The sequence below is a fragment of the Convolutriloba macropyga genome, chromosome 3 (genome assembly GCF_964194025.1).
Source record: "Convolutriloba macropyga chromosome 3, txConMacr16.3, whole genome shotgun sequence".
Taxonomy (NCBI): domain Eukaryota; kingdom Metazoa; phylum Xenacoelomorpha; order Acoela; family Convolutidae; genus Convolutriloba; species Convolutriloba macropyga.
Window position 1 is genome coordinate 2,756,409 of NC_134470.1, and position 21,549 is coordinate 2,777,957.

General features: G+C 38.0%; 1 protein-coding gene across 1 annotated transcript; it reads right to left on the reverse strand.

Moving 5' to 3' along the window:
* Positions 1-542: 542 nt before the first annotated feature.
* Positions 543-20,529, reverse strand: LOC142336783 (uncharacterized). The gene is made up of 6 exons (XM_075385701.1): positions 20,440-20,529; positions 15,531-15,758; positions 10,700-10,977; positions 5,426-5,652; positions 1,493-1,974; positions 543-894 (listed from the first exon to the last, which is right to left on the reverse strand). The coding sequence occupies exons 2-6, from the start codon at positions 15,749-15,751 to the stop codon at positions 609-611; spliced, it is 1,494 nt and encodes a 497-aa protein (XP_075241816.1). The 5' UTR covers positions 15,752-15,758; positions 20,440-20,529; the 3' UTR covers positions 543-608.
* Positions 20,530-21,549: the final 1,020 nt, after the last annotated feature.

Consider the following 21,549-nt stretch of genomic DNA (forward strand, 5'->3'; position numbering starts at 1 on the left):
GTCAAAATGCCGCATGTGAACAAAAAAAACCACTAGCGAGAAATGAAAATTTAATTCAAACAAAAAACTAGGCCTAAAATGAGCTGTGAATGGATTGGGAAAACCATTTAGAAAAACATCCGATCCAAAAAATCGAAAAAACAGTAAAAATCAGAGTGAAATTGCCGCATGTGAACAAAAAACCACTACCGAGAAACCGAATTTTTGTTCAAACACCGTTTTCTCACTCTACTTTAAATTTAGAGCGAAAAAATTTCACGCCGCAAAACCACTCGCTTTTTCGCTCCGTTTCCTGTTTCGGCGTGACCAAAATCACTACTGCAATTTGACTTCAAAAATCATGAAAATGTGTGAACAGATCTTAAAAAAAAAGACAGCGCCCCAATACAATTCACATTCTTTGAATTGTAATAATTCTTTGAATTGTAAAAAAAAATACGAGCGCTATAATAGCCGGCTGAGAAGATGAGGGCGGCTATTAAAAAATAGGATCGCTATAATAGCCGGCTGAGAAGATGAGGGCGGCTATTAAACATAAAACATTTGTTCTGAGAATTAATTGCTAATAGCATATTGAAAACAGTGTATAAGTTGTTTAAGTTGGTTCCTTAAAAGGTAGGTATCTTTTGCAGCGGTTCCTCTTGAAGCAACTGTTGGAAACTCATCTTTGCCAGTTTGAGATCCATCTCTTGCCATTCGGCAGTGTTGAGGAAGTTGAGGTAACTCTTTCTCTGGTTGTATACCCAGTTAGGGTCACTGATTTGCTCCTGGTACATGTCCTTGAAAGTGTCAACTACCATCTTGCAGTAACTCCTGTCAAGGTCATCTGGCCATTCGGATGAGCTGAATTGAGGCTTCTTAGGAACGTACAGCTTGCTCAGACGTCCGTCAGTTCTAGAGGCATCAAAAACTGTTTCTTTTAATTCATGCTCTGAATACAATTTTTTTTAAAATTCAATTTAAAATGTTTGAGTTTTTAAAAATGGTGTAGTCTGTTTTGCAGGCTTTGGGTCTTTTAGTTCAAACTGACTGTCAATCGCCAGACGGGAGGCAATAGAACAACGCAAATTTTTTCCTATTTGACTTTTGGAAAATTTTATGCAAGGAATGTTTTCTTGTAAACATCCGTTTAATTGACAAACAAAAAAAACAGATCTTTTCCGTTAGTGCCCCCAGTACAATATGCTCATAATGTAAAAATATGGCACGTGCGTCGGGTGGAGTGCAAATAATTTGCACTAACAAAGCTGGGGGTCCAAAAACAGTTATAATTTCCCCCATATTTGTGTTTAAAGCATTTTTGATAATCGAGCTCAAAAAATTTCGAGTACATTTTATTAGCCGACCATCTGATGTCTTATGGAAAAGTAAAATGCGTTCAAAAGCTGCATGTTTGCAAAACCTCGAATAAAAGTCGGTTCTATTTGTTAGGGAACACGCCTATTCATGCAATGCTAATAATTTCGCTAAAAGCGTGCGAAGAAACAGTTGCCTCAGTTCCAGCTTTTTGGTGGGCAAAGCATAATGGGGGACATGTTGTGACACCAGCTCCCCCCGTCTGATATCTTGAGGTCGCATCGGTTTGTCATCATCTTGTCGAAGTTCCTCAAGCAGCTCTGCCTCCGTCTTCGTATTCGCAGGCACCACATCTTTCTCGACTTTTTCAATTTTCTCCGAACGAACTGATCGAGAACGACTTTTTGGCTTCTCTTTGCTGACGTCAGCATTTCGATTTGCCGCTCGACCCTCGCGTTTGATTGCCGCATTCGGCTGTTCGTCCTCGTTATTCGGACGGGTTCGTTCCTTTTTACGAAGGGTTTTCGGACCCTCGTTATTATTGGTTGCACGTTCTCGCTTCGCGGCTGGTTTTGAAGCTTGCTCGTCCGCTACAGTTAACTCTTTCTTTCGACTTGTTTTGTTCTTTTTCTTCTCGGTGGGTGCGTTCATTTCGTCGGATTTCAGAACTCGTTCTAGCTGTAAAGGTTGGATTGTTCCTTTTCCAACGTACAAAACCTAATTTTGTTTCATTGGTAGATTTTGCAAAGTTAGCATCGAATATTTGCTTTGTTGTAGGTGCTATAATTGTGGTGCCTTTTGTTACACAATCTTGATTTTTATGTGAATCCTTTCTCAGAAGTCACCTCTCAAAATTCATCTTGACCATTCTTGAATGTGAAATGTTCATCTAAATTCTAGTTTAAAACGTGTTAACATCGAAATGAATGCATGCTTATTTATCTGCTTTCTCTTAACAAATTCACATTTAGTAAAAAAAAACGAGGAAAACAAAAGCCGTATCCGGAAAACTCTGTAACGTCTCGAGGCCGATATTCACTAAGGCCAGAGCCAACTACGCACTGGCTGAAACAAGCATTCTACTTAATTATTCCAATCATTTTGAAACATTAGTAGAGGAAAAAAACATGCGGAAAAGCAAGGTTGTTAAAAATTGTTAAACTCTGATAAAATTTGACACGGTGCGACGCCAAAGCAACTATCGCAAAATATTTTACTATATCGTTAGCTTTCAGTCAATAAATAACCTCAAACTTAAAAAAAAAACTAAGAAAAACGGTCTGTGTGTGTGTGTGTGTGTGTGTGGTGTGTGTGTGTGTGTGTGTGTGTGTGTGTGTCTGTGTGTGTGTGTGTGTGTGTGTGTGTGTGTGTGTGTGTGTGTGTGTATGTGTGTGTGTGTGTGTGTGTGTGTGCGTGTGTGTGTGTGTGTGTGTGTGTGTGTGTGTGTGTGTGTGTGTGTGTGGGTGTGTGGGTGTGTGCGTGTGTGCGTGCGTGTGTGCGTGCGTGCGTGCGTGCGTGTGTGTGTGTGTGTGTGTGTGTGTGTGTGTGTGTGCGTGCGTGTGTGGGTGTGTGTGTGTGTGCGTGCGTGCGTGCGTGTGTGGGTGTGTGCGTGTGTGCGTGTGCGTGCGTGTGTGCGTGTGTGTGCGTGTGCGTGCGTGTGCGTGTGCGTGTTCGTGTGCGTGTGCGTGTGTGTGTGTGTGTGTGTGTGTGTGTGTGTGTGCGTGTGTGTGTGTGTAATGAAAACCGAGAAAAGCGAAAAAGAAAAAATATAAAAATAAAGAATTAAAACATCTTTCACTATGGAATGCCATTTCCCAACACTTGTTCTTGGAAATCCTCTTTTGACATTCTGATCGATCAGTGACTCATACCAATACCTGCCAGATAAACACAAAACAACATTTAAAACGCAAGAAAGAAAAATCTGATTTGAAACAAATTTATCAAATGCAACAGTGACAACAGCAGTTGAAAAAAGATTACGAAAAGCAGAATTAAAAACATAAAAAGAAAACTTGGAGAACCAGATAAAAATTGACCAAAAATAAACTGAGTCCAATTTTTTCCCATAAAATCAAAACCAATATTAATCAAGGAATAATCTTAAAATATTTAAGTTCCACCAGAAAATCCCGCATTTGTTAAAAATGCTTCTGAACATGTACTTTTAAATAAATTTTGACCAAAAAATTCAAAAGCTAAAACAAGAAAACTCTTCAAAAATTCTGCCCGTTAAAAAGCCTTTTGCTTGCTTAGCAAAAAGTTTGGCACATCTACTATTCTCGCTCTTTAGAAAGATAAATGAACAAGAAACTGTTTTTCTTTTTTTTTCTTTTGCTTCTTAGTCTAGCAGATTGACCTAAGTACCTTTTTTCACGTGCTGCACTGAGCTTTACTCGATTTGTTTACATCCCGTTTTCATGACACTTAAACATATAAAAACCGAAGATCACATTATAGCAAATGATAGACGTTGAGAGTACCGACTTTTCTCAATAAAAATTGATCAAGAATTTTGACTCTATGATTTAAAATTGAATAGATTTTTCATGCTTTACTTATTTCTTCCATCATTACTTTTGAAGGGGGAATTCTGCAGGCTGTCTTTTTTCCTCTATCACAAATTCAAATGTTTTCTAAGCACTCTGAAAAGATGAGTGTTGCCGTTGGAGAGCTCAATGAAAATCAGATGAGAAAAATTCTCTTTTACACAGAGAATCTAAACAACCATCGAAATCGCGTTCACCAACCCCACTAATTTTTTATTGTGCTTTAGAACGCCTACTCAAGGCCTGTGATAGTTCATGTAGGGGTCTTGAATAACATATACTAAAGGTATTTACTTTTTGAGACAATTGTTTTACTACCAACCGTAATAGAAGCACTGTTATAAATTTGCAATAATTTGCAGATTTTAAGGACATGTAAAACAGCTTTCTCTGTTGGCCCCTTTTTTGTGACGCTATTGAGAATTTAGTTGATGGCACTTTCCATGGCTGCTGCATGTGGTGATTCGCATTTCTTTATTTGCTACGCGGAGGGTTTTATAATGTTGCACCTAGTTTTCCTCTTTTTTAATTTATATTCCCTCGCTAAAGGAGCAAAAATAATAGCATGAAGATTGGAATTAGAGCCGAACATGTGCAGGGCCACATGGAATAAATGAGAATCAGAGCCGAATGCTCAAATTTGATTGGCCAAATAATCTGATTGGATTAAATTGAAGTACAACAAACGTAAGAAATGGTGAATTATTATTTGTCGCTATATTATCCATGGTGTGTGATCGGGTTGTGCTCCACTCAATCTCTGTGGCCGCAACCCCCCCCCCCCCCCTGACGGGAGAGGTTGCGATCACGGATAGTCCTTCGTTACGCTATTTTGTATTTTTTCGTTAGTGAAAATCGCCTCTAAAGTCATGATTTGAAGATCAAGCAATCAAAGCGGGGGAAATTTTCGGCTTTAAATCTCATTTTTTGGCGTTCTGCTCCGCTCCCGTTTGGCTCTACCGGCGTCCTCCTAAGCTTATTGCCCACAAATTCAGAAGCTTTTTATCTTAAGCTCTCATGGAGGACATAGAACGTTTGCGTTCTTTCAAAAAATAATGGGACTCAGTACTGGATTATCAAGGAAAAATCAACGAAACTAACTGTCCTAGAAGAAAATTTGGAAATCTTTTCTCAACCCATGCAAAATTTTGACCACCTATTTTTTTTTACTTTTTACAGGTTAGTAAAGTAAATATTAAGGGCGAGGCTCAACTAAAATTAGTCCATAGAATTGGTCGCGGGAGCAAAGCACTCGTTAGTTGGTGCACACAATTGTATGAATGTGAAAAAGTACAAATCTCCATGCGCAAAGAAACTGATTTTAAATTGGAAATCTTATGAAGTTTCATGTAAATCACACGACCAATGGCGATGCCCTACCCGAGAAATTCATATGAAAAATTATGTATTCTGCAATTTTCTCCTGTGTCATCCCCCCCAAAAAAACAAAAATTTGCGTGCAAACACTCCATCTTTATGTATTCTCTCACGAGAAATTTTTAGAGTGAAAATTTTTGAGCACAATTTTTTTTCTGAAAATTGACTAAAAATTTTGCATAGGAAAAGGAAAAAATCTTTTCCTGCCGTCGTTTTTGCCAATACTCGGCACTCTGCGTGTCAACTTGTATGGGTTGTTTCGCCTCACTCTTACTCCGTCTGTTCTTAGCAGCCCTTTCTGTCAGTTTTGTTTTCTTTTCCATCGCCCTCAATTGGTTTTCAGCATTTCTGGCCATTAACTCGGCGTTGATCTGTTTCTCAGTTTTGAGTTTGTTCTGCTTTCGCGGTTTGCTTCCGGCAGCGTCGTTGCCTAATATTAACACAATGCTTAATTTGCTGAACTATTACTGGTTAATTTTTTATTATTTGATTTTATCCAATACGGGGGTAAACTGCGATCCCTTCACAGAGTCTGGCAGGACTAGGAAATTCTGATCAGGGCACCACCCATAAAACTGCTAGGTCTGATCAGCGCATTACGTACGGTCTGGAAAATCAGATCAGAACGCCGCCCAGAGTCTGAATTGTCTGGGCGGTGCGTGGTCTACAGTCTGGATAACGTTGTAGTAGGATCTAAATAGTTGGAAGAGAGCCCTTTCCAGAGTCTGTACGGCCTAATCAGAAATCGTTCCAGATTATGGAAAGTCTGCTCAGAAACATGAGCTCCAACCAAGAAACCGGCCAGTCACTCGAAAAAAGATTACCCAGGCCTAGGCCTGGACTTATGAAAAGACTATAAAAGTCTAGTAGGGGGGGGGCAACATTGACTATAATTACACGGTCGAGCTTCCTAGTTAAAGTCGAACTAATATCTTTTCATGGGTCGAGCTTAAGTCTTTTCAAAACGAGAAAGTCCAGCTAAGATCTTTTCATGGGTCCACCATTATTCACTTCATAACCAACAAAGTCGAGTAAAGGTCTTTTCATGGGTCCACCATTAGTCTTTTCATAAGTCTATTTTTTTCAAAATCCAAAATTTTTCATTTTTTTTCTGCTTCTGTACATACAGAAGCAGAACAGGAGCAGAACTGGAGCTTTGCACCAGAGCAGTTCAACTTAAGAAACAGTTGGAAAACTGCCAAAAGCCCAAGATCTTCGACCAATCTTAGGATAATCAATCTTAAGTTATCGAAGCTTGAGTATATTACCACATTACTTGATTCAATGAAACCAGCTAGCTTAAGTGTATTGGTCCTAGTCTCATTAGCCATGACAGAATTTCGGCGTTATTCAGTTTGTTTTCCCCTCCAAAATTATGAACTGTCTTATTTTTAAAAAAATCGTGAAGTTTTTTGAGGGATTAGTGGTTCGACCAAGTATTGGGTCGATCTAAAGTCTTTTGTAAAAATTTGGGTCCAGCTAAAATCTGAGTCGAACTAAAGTCCAGAATGTCTTAAAGTCCAGCTAAAATCTTTTCATAGCTCAAATGAGTCGAGTATGGTCTTTTCATGGTACATTTGGGTCGAGCATTGTCTTTTCATAATTCTGTACCTAGACCTGGGTAACCCCCGAGTGAACTGCTTTTTGAAAAGTAATTCCCAGTTTTACTTGATGAAGAACATAGAACACACCTAAGACTAAATTTGGGAAATTGCTGTTGAGCTGAAATTGTTTCAGTGTTTGGAATATATGTTTTTTTACTAAAGATCTCAAAATTCATTTGCATAAAATGACATTTATTTTCCTGAAAACAAAACACTATATCAATGACTGCTGCTACTTCAACGGCTAAACTTGTCAGTCCCTGTAAGCGACCCAAGAGGATCTGGCAACGTCTTTGCATTACAAGTTCAAGTTAGTCTGGAGCCTCCAGTGTGCGACCCAATAATGTCCGAGTACCCTGTGCACGACCCAAGCGGGTCTTACTCCTTGTGCGCGACTCAAGTTGGTTTGATCGGCGTTGATTGTCTAGATGGCCTGGTATCCCTTTGCCCGACGTCAGTCATTCTGATCGAAACTGGCTTTGTTCCCACCCTCATCCTTGGGCCTTACTTTTTCTATTTGTTTTGGGACCAGATTTTAATTTGATTTTGCACGTTATAGTGTTTTGTTATTGTGCTCTTTGTTATTTATAACCAACTGAGCATGTGCATAAACCTTTAAGAAAATTTGATGACCAAATTTGCGTACAGTTCCAGATAATCAAGATAACTAAAAACAATGAACGGGAGTGAGCGAAAGTAAAAGTAAGCCGACATGAGAAAAGCCGAATGCTATGTAATAGTTATGCAAATTTTCAAAAAAAAACATTGTTAACCATTACAAACAAGACAACGCATAGTAGTTCTACTTTGAAATGCATTTCAAGGCACCAGAGAAACAAAAACAGGTAACTTTTAGTTCATTAGCGATTGCGAGCCCTGGGAGACTGCTGCTCATTGCCATGTCTCTCATCCACTACGAGATGTAATCTCGAAACCCGACTAGAATTCTGCTTGCTTGTCTATCAGCTTGTTTGACTGACGTCATTAAATACAATCCTATCATCATAGTCCGGAAGATACAATTTTATTGCGATCAGATTTTATTGGTATCTTCCGGACTATGGTTGGATTGTATTCGTTTAATCGACAGTACCTAACATCAATTCACCTTCAATACTGGGCTCGTCTAATTGCAAGCCTTAAATGAGTGCTGATTCAGAACTGTGCTCATGTCAGTTTTCAGACTCATCAGTGTTGTGAACGTATTGATAATTCTATAAACATTCAGGTTTTTACTTGCCCAGTACTAATTTGGACTTGGAGGTCGATCCGGTCAGATGTCAGTTAAGTGTCTCTCAACCAGGTCGAAGTGTCACCAGTATTCACTGCTACACAAAACGTGGGAAATGCGATGATTAGCTGTGAAAAACGTTTTACCGAAAAGCGCTTGCATCTTTTGGCGGTGCATACAATGAATGAGGTGAATTTTTGTATGATTTGGATATTTTGAAGGGGTGAAATTTTTATTATTACTGCATTCAACGCAATTCTCTCAAAAAAAAATTCCGCACTATTGTTTCGAACTTTTCACCTCCTCCATGCCATCCACTTTTATTTTCACTGCGTCATCCTTCACTTTCTCTTGAGATATTTTTTGAATTTAAATCAGGTCGCTTGTAGGTTTATGGAAAATACACTATGGTACCAAAAAGCTACGTACACCAGATGATTTTCTAACAAGCATTATAAACATCAAATAATATAACATTTTGAGTTTAATTTTGTTCTCTAATAACGCATCATTACACGTTTAGCCTGTTAAAGATCTTGCAGACAATTAGTATTGTTTTCATACAGGTTTATCACGACGTCTGCTTCAATTTCAATTTCTTTCCAAATTTCACACTTGTAAATGTTCACAAAAAAGTGTGTTTTCACAATTGTTGCTTCAAAAACACCATTAAATTTTCAATAGGATTCGGATCTGGACTGTATACGGGCCATTCCAGTACCTTCCACTCATTTTCTTGGAAAAATTGCCAATAATTTTTGATTTATGCATAGGAGCATTATCTTGCTAAAAAATAAGGTCCAGGAAATGCATTTTTTCTTCGTAAATTTTCAAAATTTCCATATAACCGACAGCGTTTAGCTTGTTTGGACACTTAACAAGCAATTTCAGTCCATCTGATCGTATTGCACCCCAAAACATAAGTGATCGTTTGTCCGAACTCAAATTTTTTGTGCTTTTTTCAAGAAATCTTGTACCATTTCTTCGAAAAACTCTAACGATTCCGTCGCTGGAGATGCGCACCCTTGTTTCATCAGTAAAAACCACATTCTGCCGAAAAAGAACGGCTTCTTGAGCATATTGATACACCATTTTGAACGAAAACACTTGCTTTTCTTCTTCAAACTGACTTTTTTTTGCAGCATTTCTTGAAAAAACGCCATATGTGCACTGGATCTTGATTTTAATTTGAGTTGCGTTTGTATTTTAGACCATGAAAATCCTACATCTCTTAGCGTAACAACTTGGCAATTATGTCCTGGATGCATTTTTCTTCGCAATTTTTCTTCTTAGCGTTTAGCGTGTTCGGACAATTAGCAAGAATTTTCCTTCCCCTGATCGTATTGCACCCTAAAACATGAGTGATCGTTTGTCCGGACTCAATTTTTTTGTGTGAAATCTCGTTCGATTTCAAAAAACTCTAACAATTTCCTCACTGGAGATGCGCACCTTTGTTTCATGAGTTAAAAAACAATCTGCCAGAAAGAAAAGGGCTTCTCGAGCAAATTGACAAACCATTTTGACCGAAAACACTTGCTTTCTTTCTTTAAACTGACGTTTATTGCAGCATTTCCTGAACAAAAACAAATTTTTGAGAATTTGTCTAACTTACTTTGAAAATTATGTCGTAGCAAGAGGAACCGTTAAAAGTCACTCTAATGCGCTCCAGTGAGGTTTTGGGATCTTTCAAAACGTCGGTAACTAACTTTTTTCTGATTTTTTTTACAATTTTGGGGGACTTCCGCTCGATTTTTGGACGTCGAAACTGTTTTTTTTTTCAACTAACGTTTGTATGCATACTGTGCACTGGTTGTTGATTTCAACTTGAGTTGCCCTTATGTTTTCGTCCATGAAAAACATCTTAGTAGCCTGACATCTCGTAGCAAACGCTGAAAGACCAGAGTGGTTTAACCACCTTTTCTGTTTAAACGGAGAAAGTGAGAATGAAATTTCTCTTAAACTTCTAAATTTCAATCATCTTTATTGCGCCAATCATCTTTATGAAGCATGAATCATGCTGTTCGTAGCTTTTTGGTACTATAGTGTATAGTATATGCGTTGAATGTTTGTAAGATTTGCGGTTCTTAGGAATGAATTTTTGTATGATTAGCTATTGAGTTACAAAAGTTTTATTTCCACAGTTCAAGTGATAAAAAACATTTTTTCACTGCTATCAATAGGAAGCGATGAACATATTTCAACGCTAAGAACCGGAAGTCTTATAAAAATTTACAGCCAAACTTATTGCAGTGTTTTTTTACGGGTTAATTGACGTAATATGTGCGTTTTTTTTAGCGGTGAATTGCTGTAAGATTAGCAATTTTTAGCAGTGGAAATTTAATTTTCACCGATTAACGAGAAGAAAAATCTTTTTCGACCACCGACAGGAAGTGGTAAATTTAAGATTTTACTGCTAAAAATTGCGATTTCTTTCCGGTGAATTGACGAAGCGCAATTTCTAACGGTAAAAGTTTTATTTTAATCGTATTCACCGCATACAGCGCTGAAAACCACAATCTTACATTTTGAGCGATTTTTGACGTTGACACCTGGACCCGGGTTTCAAAATTTTTTCGCTATATTTATTAAATTTCTTACATGATTTCTTCCAATTGTCAACCCGAGCAAGTTTGTGTTCCAACCTGTGTTGTGATAAATTTTCTCCCCTGATTGTCCCCGTTTGCCCTTATTGTAAATCGGCTCGCACATTGCTCCCTGCGCCCTCTCTTCTGCTCCTCCCCCACAGAAACTCTCCTCATAGAGACTACGGGACTTGCGATTGTTGGCGCCTCCAGCAGCTGTCCCTTTTCTGTCCCCGTATTTGGATGACGTGGCATAATTTGATTGGCTCATGTTGCCATAGATATTGTTATTGCTGTCTGTTCTTTTCTTGTTCTGATTTCCACTGTGTGAACGAGGTCTAAAATACACTCTTGTTGTGTGAACCCTACTGATCCCAGGTCAAAGTGCAGACTTATGAAGAGACATATTGCTCGAACAAAATGTACTATGAACAGACTTTAGCTGAACTTTAGTGACAAGCTAGACGTTACCTCGACTCAGATTCTTCCGCTAGCTTTTTGACTGAAATTTTTTGCGTTGATCCCGGATTTTTCAATATTCAATTGTAAATTTTTAAATTGTTTTTCTGGCAAGGTCCGGTAAAAAGTTCAGAGAGTAAAAACAATTTGAGGCTAAAGTTTTAGGTAAATTAAAGTTAAGTGCAAATCAAATGAAGACCATTTCTTTTGCTAAACTGATCGAAGTTATTGTAAAAAGTATGTACATTTAGAAGTCTCGCCAGTGTAAACTTGTCAAAATCCCGCTTGCTGCGGATACCCGGGCTGGATTTGCATTTTTTCATCCCTGAATGAATCATAGTATTTTTAATTCTGTATTTTAGTCTGGATTTTTTATGTCCAAGTTAAAATTTACAATGATCATGATAGAAAATCGGGATAAATTAGGGTGCGCCGAATTGTGACTGCGCCGCATAAAAAAATAGATTGCTACCGGACTGCAATGAACCAATTCTGATGATAACAAAAGATGAAACTCAGGACGTGATAACGTGCCTTTTCGTCTTTTCAGCTTGCAACAACAGTTTTAATGCCATTCCGACATGTCCTATCTTCAACATTTTTAAAAATTTTGATTTGACATCTTTTTTGTCTGATCAAGGTACAAAATTATGATCTAAATAATTCTCATCATTCAAATTGTTTCTGAAATCATGCTCATGCTCAATTTTGCAAAAATCTTGTTCATTGTTCAATCTACATAGACTGCCCATACACTGAATGAGTCTATCGTTTTATTATGTGAAAAAAAAGATTCAAAAAAAGGTTAACAAAATTTCTCCGGTTGATTGTATTAAAATTAATGATAGAATTATTGTTTTAACCTAATGAGACATCACGAAGGAAACGTATAAGAACACTGGGTTGGTATAGCAACCCCCTCTGGTATTTGTTTACACCCATTAAAGAGAACATGAGATCACATAAAAGCCATTAGATAAAATTTGGAACGACTGCTGAGAGGCTGGAAAAAACACGCTCTAACAAAGCTGAGGGCCACAAATTGAAGGTATCAAACTGATGCCACTTTCGCAGGTGATAGATGCTAGTCTTCAAGTCAACCTGGCTGCATGGATAATTTTGCAAGATAATCAAACAATTTTGCGGAGGAGCTGGTTATGGCAATCTAATAAGAGATTAGATCAGAAGTATTTTTGCTGTCCTATGAGACAAATTGGTTTATTTTGATTTGATGACAAATCTTGTTAGACCGATATACTTTTTTTAAAAAATTTTGAAAACTGCCCATCTAACATCGTCTAGATTATCATTAAATTCTATAATGGTCAACAATGTTTTTCAGAAATCTACGCAGAGGGTTCTTAGCAAGACACAGACTCTCAGCAGGCAAAGCAGTGAGATCAATCCAAGGTACACCTTCTTCTTGTGTGTTGGGTGGGAGAAGGTTATAATTTGTGGTAAACACCTATCAGAATATTCGGCTCTCTGTCCAAATTTGAGTTCAATGCCAAGTAAAGTAGCCCCTAAAATCATATTGATTCTAGTGAATCAAATCACATCAACTGAAAGTTGAGAAATGAACAAGAACGCTATGTGAAACAAGTCAAGCACTGGCCAATCAATTGAATTTGCTCTACAGGTCTGACCCAGGTTATGGAAAACTTATGCAGCCGATACATCGTAACTTAGGGTTCTCTGCATTCAACGTTCACTCAAAAAAAAATCAAAAACATGACTTCTGTGAAGTTCCTGCAGGCAAAATTATTTTTTGTCGATAAATTGGAGAACCAATCAAAAACGACATATCAGGTGGTAGACACTAAATGACAATTCAATCAATTCTACCTCAGTTCGGGCATAACTTTCCTTCCGTAAAAAATTTTGTAACGTGCGACTGATACCCAGAGCGCTGTACAAGCAAATTGATTACTTTACTCACATTCCGCAGGCAAACTTTTGTTTGGACTTACTGAATAAATTAAAAACATGCGAAAAGCAAGTTAGCAGCAAGTTTCTGGTCTTTGAGAAATGTACGCTTCAGTATTTTCTACGATACGTTTCGTTTTGGGGAAATTTTACAATAAACGGTCGCAGTTGCTGGCCAAAAACTCTGCAATGTTACTTAAAGGATTCTACAGACTTTAATAGCTAGAAAATACTGTTTTCGTTGCCTAAATGTGTCTTGAGATCAGAAACCTTCTATCCGTTAGAGCTACAAAATCCCTGCTCGCTGGTACAAATTGGCCTAGCGGCCAAGATGATAGTGTCTGACGGCTTAACTTCAGTTTCGGAAACCACAAAGTGAGCGTTGGAGAATTTCATCCTAACAAAGAAAAATATCTACAACAGCAATACCCGACTTATTCCGATCTCATCAGTTTTGTGATCACACCGACTCTGATCATTTGAAGTGGTTCACCGAACAAAGCCAGGCCGTTCCAGTAAGGTGCACAAGAAGTCTTTGGTTCACGCGGATTATTGTATAGCGCAAAATGAATAAGAAACAACGCTCAAACTTCTCACCAAGTTTTTTTTTACAGTATTTGTTGATGACAGCGTTGTAGCTCTGAAGAAATTGAGTTAAAATGAAGTTGCAAATTCTATGCGAGGAGGGGCCAGAAAAGAAAAACTTATATTTAAACTAAAGGACAAATGTGAACATTGGTCACCATCTGAACTTCTAGAAGAAGATCCAGTAAAACAAAGCGCAGGGACTCGAATTACTTGGTGCTGAGATCAAGATCCCTGAACACACAGTCTCATGTTTGCCGAAAGTTTTCATGAAACAATTAGCACTGTTGTAACGATCTGACTACCAAAATGACTCTCAAAGTGTTTGACGGATTCCTTGTCAATGTCTCCTTGATGTGAAAATACTTGATTCCCAGAGGTGTAATTATCCTTCCGAAAATTTTTTGGAAGTCTTCAAATCCTTTGATAATGTGCAAAGATTTATTTTTGAAAAACAGTATACTTAGATAAATTTCAGATCAAATTTGGTTTCAAAAAGCCTTCTTTTAGTCTGTCCTGTTTAGGAAAGAGCAAGTATTTGGATCACGTGAGTTCATACAAAAGCTGTATATCAGTTTCCTATTCAGTGTCTAAAACTGTAGGTGTCCAACTGCTAGAGGAAGAGTTTCACCTCGTGTTAACATTTTGCAACTAGCCATCACCAATTACACACGAATTAAACTTCCAAAAGGATCCGATGTGAATATCATCAGAGATTTGATAGTCAGGCAAACACGCCAAAAATAAATGGCTCGTTTTTGTCAGTGTTACCTCCTCAAGCAGGAGCATAGGTTGCAGCGCCTTCTATCTCAGCACTAGTCCCTCTTTTGCAACCGAATCAGTTGTACCAAATATTGTAAAGGCATTCCGGTTTATCATACAGAACAAAAACGAATATAAGGAAAAACGGGAACCATAGTTCTCTTCGGCGGCCATACAGTCACTTGACACTATCAAGGAGACAAAATTGCAGGTCATGATCAGAGAACAGATCGTTTTTTTGCAGTTTTCTTGTCTAGATATCATTCATTTGTTTTAGAGAATAAACAGTTGAATTCTAAAAGCAAAAAAGATCGTTTGACATTTTCATTCTATTATGGACAGCCTGCAAACCAGCTGCCTATGATTTTTTCCGTGACTTGAGATATGCAGCCGAAAAAAAAATTAGACAAAACTGTAAGTGCCATTAACCAGACATTTTTTTTGCCAAAATCACTTTAGAGTTTTTGGGAGTCTGTCGTTGATCTTGAAAAAAGCTTTCAAGAGAATGGCAGTAAAATCTTAATGTTGGAGTTGCTACAATCAGTAACCTACAACAGATTGTCGCAATCATTGTCGACAGCTGTAATCAAGGAGCCTGCCTCAATGATTTTGGGCTCGTACAATTTGACGAAATTTAAATAGGATTCCATAATTAAAAGAGTCAAAATTGCTTCTTTTTGATGAACCTTTGTTAAGTTCGCAACTAACGAGAGCATTTTTAAATTGGTGACTGCTGTTAATTAACCGTAATTTTTAAATTGCCCAATGAATGAGAAGGGAACAATTGTAAATGAAGAAAAACGCAGAGAAAATTTATATGCCCGGTAGAATATTGGCCATTATCATAAACTGATACCCAGGCTTAGGTGCGCGACACTAGACGGCTCTGATCAGACCACTTGGGTCCCATACCGGTGGCGTGGTGCGACCCAGACACATGGTCTGGGAAACGCTTGAGTCGCACGATGGTTGGACAAAGGTCGCACTACGGTCTGATCAGAGGGCAAATTTGCACTATATTCTGATCATAGGTCGGGTAATTGATCGTAAGTCGCGTGATTATAACATCTGGTTGGTTATGTGTGCATAAAGAGCCATATGATTACTGAAGTGCAAGGACTGAAACAGACTATAAAATTTTGCCAGGTAGTTAAAATACCTGGATTTTGCCTGTTTGCTGTTTTGTGGTGCTGAATTCATCCCTGCAGAACACTGATCATGGAAGTGGAGTGTGATCTCTCCCTCGTCTCCCTTCCCATCTTCATCAAAGTAGTTGTAGATGGTCTCATAGTCCGCAAGCACCCCTCCCCTCAGACCACCCAACTCACACCCTCTACCCTGGTTGTCATCGTCAAATTGAGCCGATTGAGTGCTACCCATTTATGCGCTGAAACCAGTTTAATAATTCAAGGTGTCAGTTGTGAAGCCTCAAAGATATTTATTCTAATAGTAACCGAATGCACCATAAGTTGCCCTGGGCCGAGGTGTCAGATTCTCGTTGAATCTGTTGAATTTATTTGAAATATACGCTAAATGCGTTGTAAAGAAAACATCACCGTTTGTTAATTGGCGTCTCTAAGTGTTTTTAGACGAAATTTAGCTTTTAGCTATTCTGCTCTTTTTGTTCGTTAATAAGCGTAGATTAGTTTTCAAAAAATGTTAATTTTAATCGGTACAGAGAAGTGTCTTAAAGCTATGCAACAGCAACACGTAGAGCTGCTAAATTCATAATATCTGCGATTAGAAACGTTAAACTTAGGTAAATCTATTTTTAGAAGGGGTTAGAAACACCAAAGGGTTCAAGGTAATCACCACGTAGAATGTTTGGGTCTTTCCCATTATAGCCCCCCCCCCCCCCAGCTTAGTGGTCAGATAACCTATAGCCCCCCAAATCATGGTAAATATACCATAATGGGGGGCTATATTTTCATGGGGGCGCTATAATGGGAAAGACCCGAATGTTTGAGTCCTATTTATAACGAATACACTTTTGAAGACAACTAGGATCAAGTGGTACAGTGAAACAAGGGCGACGAGCATGCGGAAGGTCAGTGGTTCGAATATCACAAAAAAGTCTGTCTAAACGATCAAACTATGCTAGAGCAAACGAAAACCTGTTGTAAGATTTTAGATTAGAAACGCCCCAATTATCTAAGATCTACAATTAGAAACGCAAAAATTATAAAGATGTACTCTTAGAAAACGCTAAAATTTAAAAAAAAATATGCAAAATCTACGCTTGAAAACGCTGAAAATATGTAAGATCTAAGCTGTAAGACTATAAAATCAAGTACTTTACTGCAAAATTACGTAAGAACATTGAGCGGAGTTTGCCAAAATTGCCAAGCCCGTGTTGGCCATACAAACTGCCAAAAGTTAGTTCACGCGAAAAAAGTTGAAAATCTTAGTCATTACAAACCCCCCAGCAAAAAGGACTAAAACCCAAAAAGCACCCTCAATTATCTAATTATTCCCAAACGGGACCACACTATTTTCCAGGACAGGTTTTTATTCAAAAAGAGCCCACCTGAAACCAGGTGGTTTTCAAATAATTGTTTACTACCAAAAGTTAGTTCACGCGAAAAAAGTTGAAAATCTTAGCCATTACAAACCCCCCAGCAAAGAGGACTAAAACCCAAATAGCACTCTCAATTATCTAATTATTCCCAAACGGGACCACACTATTTTCCAGGACAGGTTTTTATTCAAAAAGAGCCCACTTGAAAACAGGTGGTTTTCAAATAATTGTTTACGCATATGAAAAAACCAAGTTCCTCTAAATTAGAACAAACTAAACAAAATTATCCGTCATTAACTCAACACCAGCCAAAAGTTTCCAAAAGATGTCTTAACCTTTGAACAGGACAGAAGCGTACGAAAAAACTGTGAAAAACACACTGCCAAACACATTGATGGAATCTGGTAACATTTAACGTTATTTCAACAGTGAGCTGTTGTAGAAGTTGCCAATTTTATCCAAAATTTTTTCACCACTTTCTGTTGTCAATGTGTATTGTTTTATTTTAACGCTGTCCTTAGAAGAACTCAACGCAAATCTGATTTAAATGCAAAATACTAGTATAGCAATTGATCGGTGGAGAAGAACAGAAATTTTTGACAGTTAGCCAGGAGATCAAACGTATGAAACTAGAACGAGGTGTTCATTTTTGTAAAGAACCCCCAGCAAAGAGAACTAAAACCCAGAAATCACCCTGTATTATCTACTTGTTCCCGAACGGGAACACACTATTTTCCAGGAGAAGTTTGTGTAGAAAAAGAGCCCACCTGAATCCAGGTGGTTTTAAAATAATTGCTTAGGCATACGAAACAACAAAGTTTCGGGTCTTTCCCATTATAGCCCCCCCAGCTTAGTGGTCAGATAACCTATAGCCCCCCAAATCATGGTAAATATACCATAATGGGGGGCTATAATTACATGGGAGCTAAAATGGGAAAGACTCAAGTTCCTCTAATTTAGAACAAACTAAACAAAATTATTGGTCATTAAGTCAACACTAGCCGAAAGTTTCCAAAATATGTCATAACCCTTGAACAGGAAAGAAACGTACGAAAAAACTGACAAAACACACCGCGAAATACATTGATGGAATCTGGTATCATTTAACGTTATTTCAACAGTAAGCTGTTGTAGAAGTTGCCAAATTTATCCAAGTTTTTTTCACCATATTCTGTGGTCAAGGTGTATTGTTTTTTTTACCGCTGTCCTAAGAAGAATTCAACGCAAATCTGATTTTAAAACAAAATATTAGAATAGCAAATGACCGGCGGAGAAGAAGGGAACTTGTGACAGTTAGTCAAGATATCAAAAGTAGGAAACTAGAACTAGGTGTTGATTTTTGTAAAGAACTTCCAGCAAAGAGAACTAAAACCCAAAAACCACCCTCAATTATCTAAAAATTCTCCAACGGGAACACACTTTTTTCCAGGACAGGTTTTTATTCAAAAAGAGCCCACCTGAAACCAAGTGGTTTTCAAATAATTGCTTACGCATATGAAAAAACCAAGTTTCTCTAATTTAGAGCAAACCAAACAAAATTATCCGTCATTAACTCAACACCAGCCAAAAGTTTCCAGAATATGTCTTAACCCATCAACAGGAAAGAAGCGTACGAAAAAACTGACAAGAACACACTGCGAAACACATTGATGGAATCTGGTAACATTTAACGTTATTTCAACAGTGAGCTGTTGTAGAAGTTGCCAATTTTATCCAAGATTTTCTCACCACTTTCTGTGGTCAATGTATATTGTTTTATTTTTAACGCTGTCCTTAGAAGAATTCAACGCAAATTTTATTTTAAAACAAAATATTGGAATATCAAATGATCGGCGGAGAAGAAGGGAATTTGTGACAGTTAGTCAGTATATCAAAAGTAGGAAACTAGAACTGGGTGTTGATTTTTGTAAAGAACTTCCAGCAAAGAGAACTAAAACCCAAAAACCACCCTCAATTATCTAATTATTTCCGAACGGGAACACACTAATTTCCAGAAATTTGTGTTCAAAAAGAGCCCACCTGAAAGCAGGTTGTTTTCAAATAATTATTTACGTATATGAAACAACCAAGTTTCTCTAATTTAGAACAAACTAAACAAAATTATCCGTCATTGACTCAACAATAGCCCAAAGATTTGAAAATATGTCATAACCCTTGAACAGGAAAGAAGTGTACAAAAAACTTTCAAAAATACACTGCGAAATACATTGGTGGAATCTGGTCACATTTAATGTTATTTCAACAGTGAGCTCTTGTAAAAGTTTCCAAATTTATCCAAGATTTTTGCCCCTCGGGGGGGGGGGGGGCAAACGGAAAAGATCCTTATTTAGTCAAAGGAAAATAACGGAATCATGATTGACGGTTACAGGATTTGAGTCTTTCCCACAATATTTTTTCGGGTTTTCACATCGCAGCCCCGTTTTTCCATGAAATTATAGCGCCCACTATTGTATGTTTTTCCATGAAATTACATTATAGCGCCCACTATTGTATGTTTAAATGACCGTGTAAGTTAAATGGCAACAAAGCTGGGGGGAGGGGGTCAAAATATGGGACGTGCGTCTGGGGGTGCATATAAAATATTTACCCACTAACCTGACAATAATATGTACCCACTATGCTGGGGGGGGGGGGCGCACAAACGGAAAAGTATCATGGTGCGTAACGTACTGGGGGTTTAAACGGAAAATATCTCTATTTCGTAACTTGTGGGTCTAAATTGTCATCGGTTGTACATTTTGGGCTCTATCAAGTCCCCCCTCCGTGAAAGGGGGGCAAACACGGGGGGGGGGGGCAGATGGGGGCGTAGAAATAATTTTTGGGCCGCAATTTTGGGGTCTTTCCCACCCACTACAGCCCTCACACGAAATTATAGCCGCCCATTACGGTATAATTACCATAAATGGGGGATTAAGGTTATATGACCCCTAAGATGGGGGTAGGTCTATAATGGGAAAGACCCCAATATTGCTCCATTGAAAGAGGGAGAGGAGATAGATGTTGGCTTCAAATTTGCAGTCAACCAAAATATTTATGCAGTTTTACATAGAAAAAGATTTCGGATCTATTCTGGGGTCTTTCCCATTATAGCCCCCGCATGAAATTATAGCCCCCATTATGGTATAATTACCGTGATTAGGGGGTTATAGATTGTCTCACCACTAAGCTGGGGGGCTATAATGGGAAAGACCCCTATTCTGTTTATCCTCCTGCTAGTAGGCATATAACTTTAGGATCTATTCTGTTCTGCCCCCCCCCCCCCCCCCCCAGCTTAGCGGGCTAATATTTTTTACGCCCCCAAGCGCACGTGCTATTTTGTTACATAGTAATTTGTTATATAACAACATAAAATTTGTATCTGGGGGGCGTAAAAACACTGGGGGGGGCTGAATTAGAATAGATCCTAACTTTAACACCCCAGGCGTATTTTTAAATAGTAGTAACACAAAATTTGTATTTCAGGGGCATAAAAAAGCACCGGGGGAGGGGGGGGGGGGTGGAGTGGGGGCAGAACAGATCCAAGATTTTAGTATAAATTGAGATTACTTACCCCGTCAAGTTAAATTAAGCTCCCATAAATAAAGAATGGCCTCAACTCAGTTCCATATTAAACACGTGCAATTTTAGTCTCATTCGTGCACATTCGAATACTATGAACTCGAATGAATGAACGCCCATACCAACCCCTCATTTTAGTGGGTCGGAAAATTTGACGCCCTGACGCGCACGTTCTGTAATGGTTACGTTACTCTGCTTGAATTCACTGAGAATTTCTGGCGTTTATCGAGAACCGCGAAGGAGTTCAAGATATTAAGTCAGAATTTCGAAGTGAATTCTACAGAGTCACGTAACCATGCTTAAAACACGAAACGCGCACATTTTAAAATGATGAAAGTCAACGGAAGTCAACTTCTGGCTAAGTAGCAACTTCTGGCATTTTAACTTCTGGCACTGCAGACTTTCGGCATTTTAAAATGTGCACGTGATTGATTTTAAATGTTTTTTAGCGAATTGCAGTGATCAGACAAGGAGATAAAACTTGGGGTCTTTTCCATTTGAGCGCACCCACCCCCACAGCTTAGTGGGTGCATATTATTAGCATATTATAACAGATTAGATCACACTTTGCTTTGGTGTTGTCATTTTCGTGTCACTAAAAGTTAGGCAAAATTCGACATCTTTACAAAAAGATACATTGGGATTTATAGATGCTTTACATCTCAGACGTCGACAAATCTCAGATCTCGCATCAGCGATCTGATCCAGAGCACTAGCGTAGGGAATCATTGGTCTATTTTTTTCTTTCCAAAAATTGCAATGTGTGAATTTAATTTTGCGTAAATTTTTGAAATTTTAACTTTGAATATTAGGGAACCATTTTCTTAATTTTCTTAATATTCTTAATATCCTTAAATTAATATCCTTTAATATCCTAAAAATTTGGACTAATTTTCTTAATATTCTTAATATCCTTAAATTAATATCAATATCCTAAAAATTTGGACTAATTTTCTTAATATTCTTAATATCCTTAAATTAATATCCTTTAATATCCTTCCTAAAAATTTGGACTAATTTTCTTAATATTCTTAATATTCTTAATATCCTAATATTCTTAATCAATTCTAACGGCTGTGTACGGCACGTCCAAATATAATGT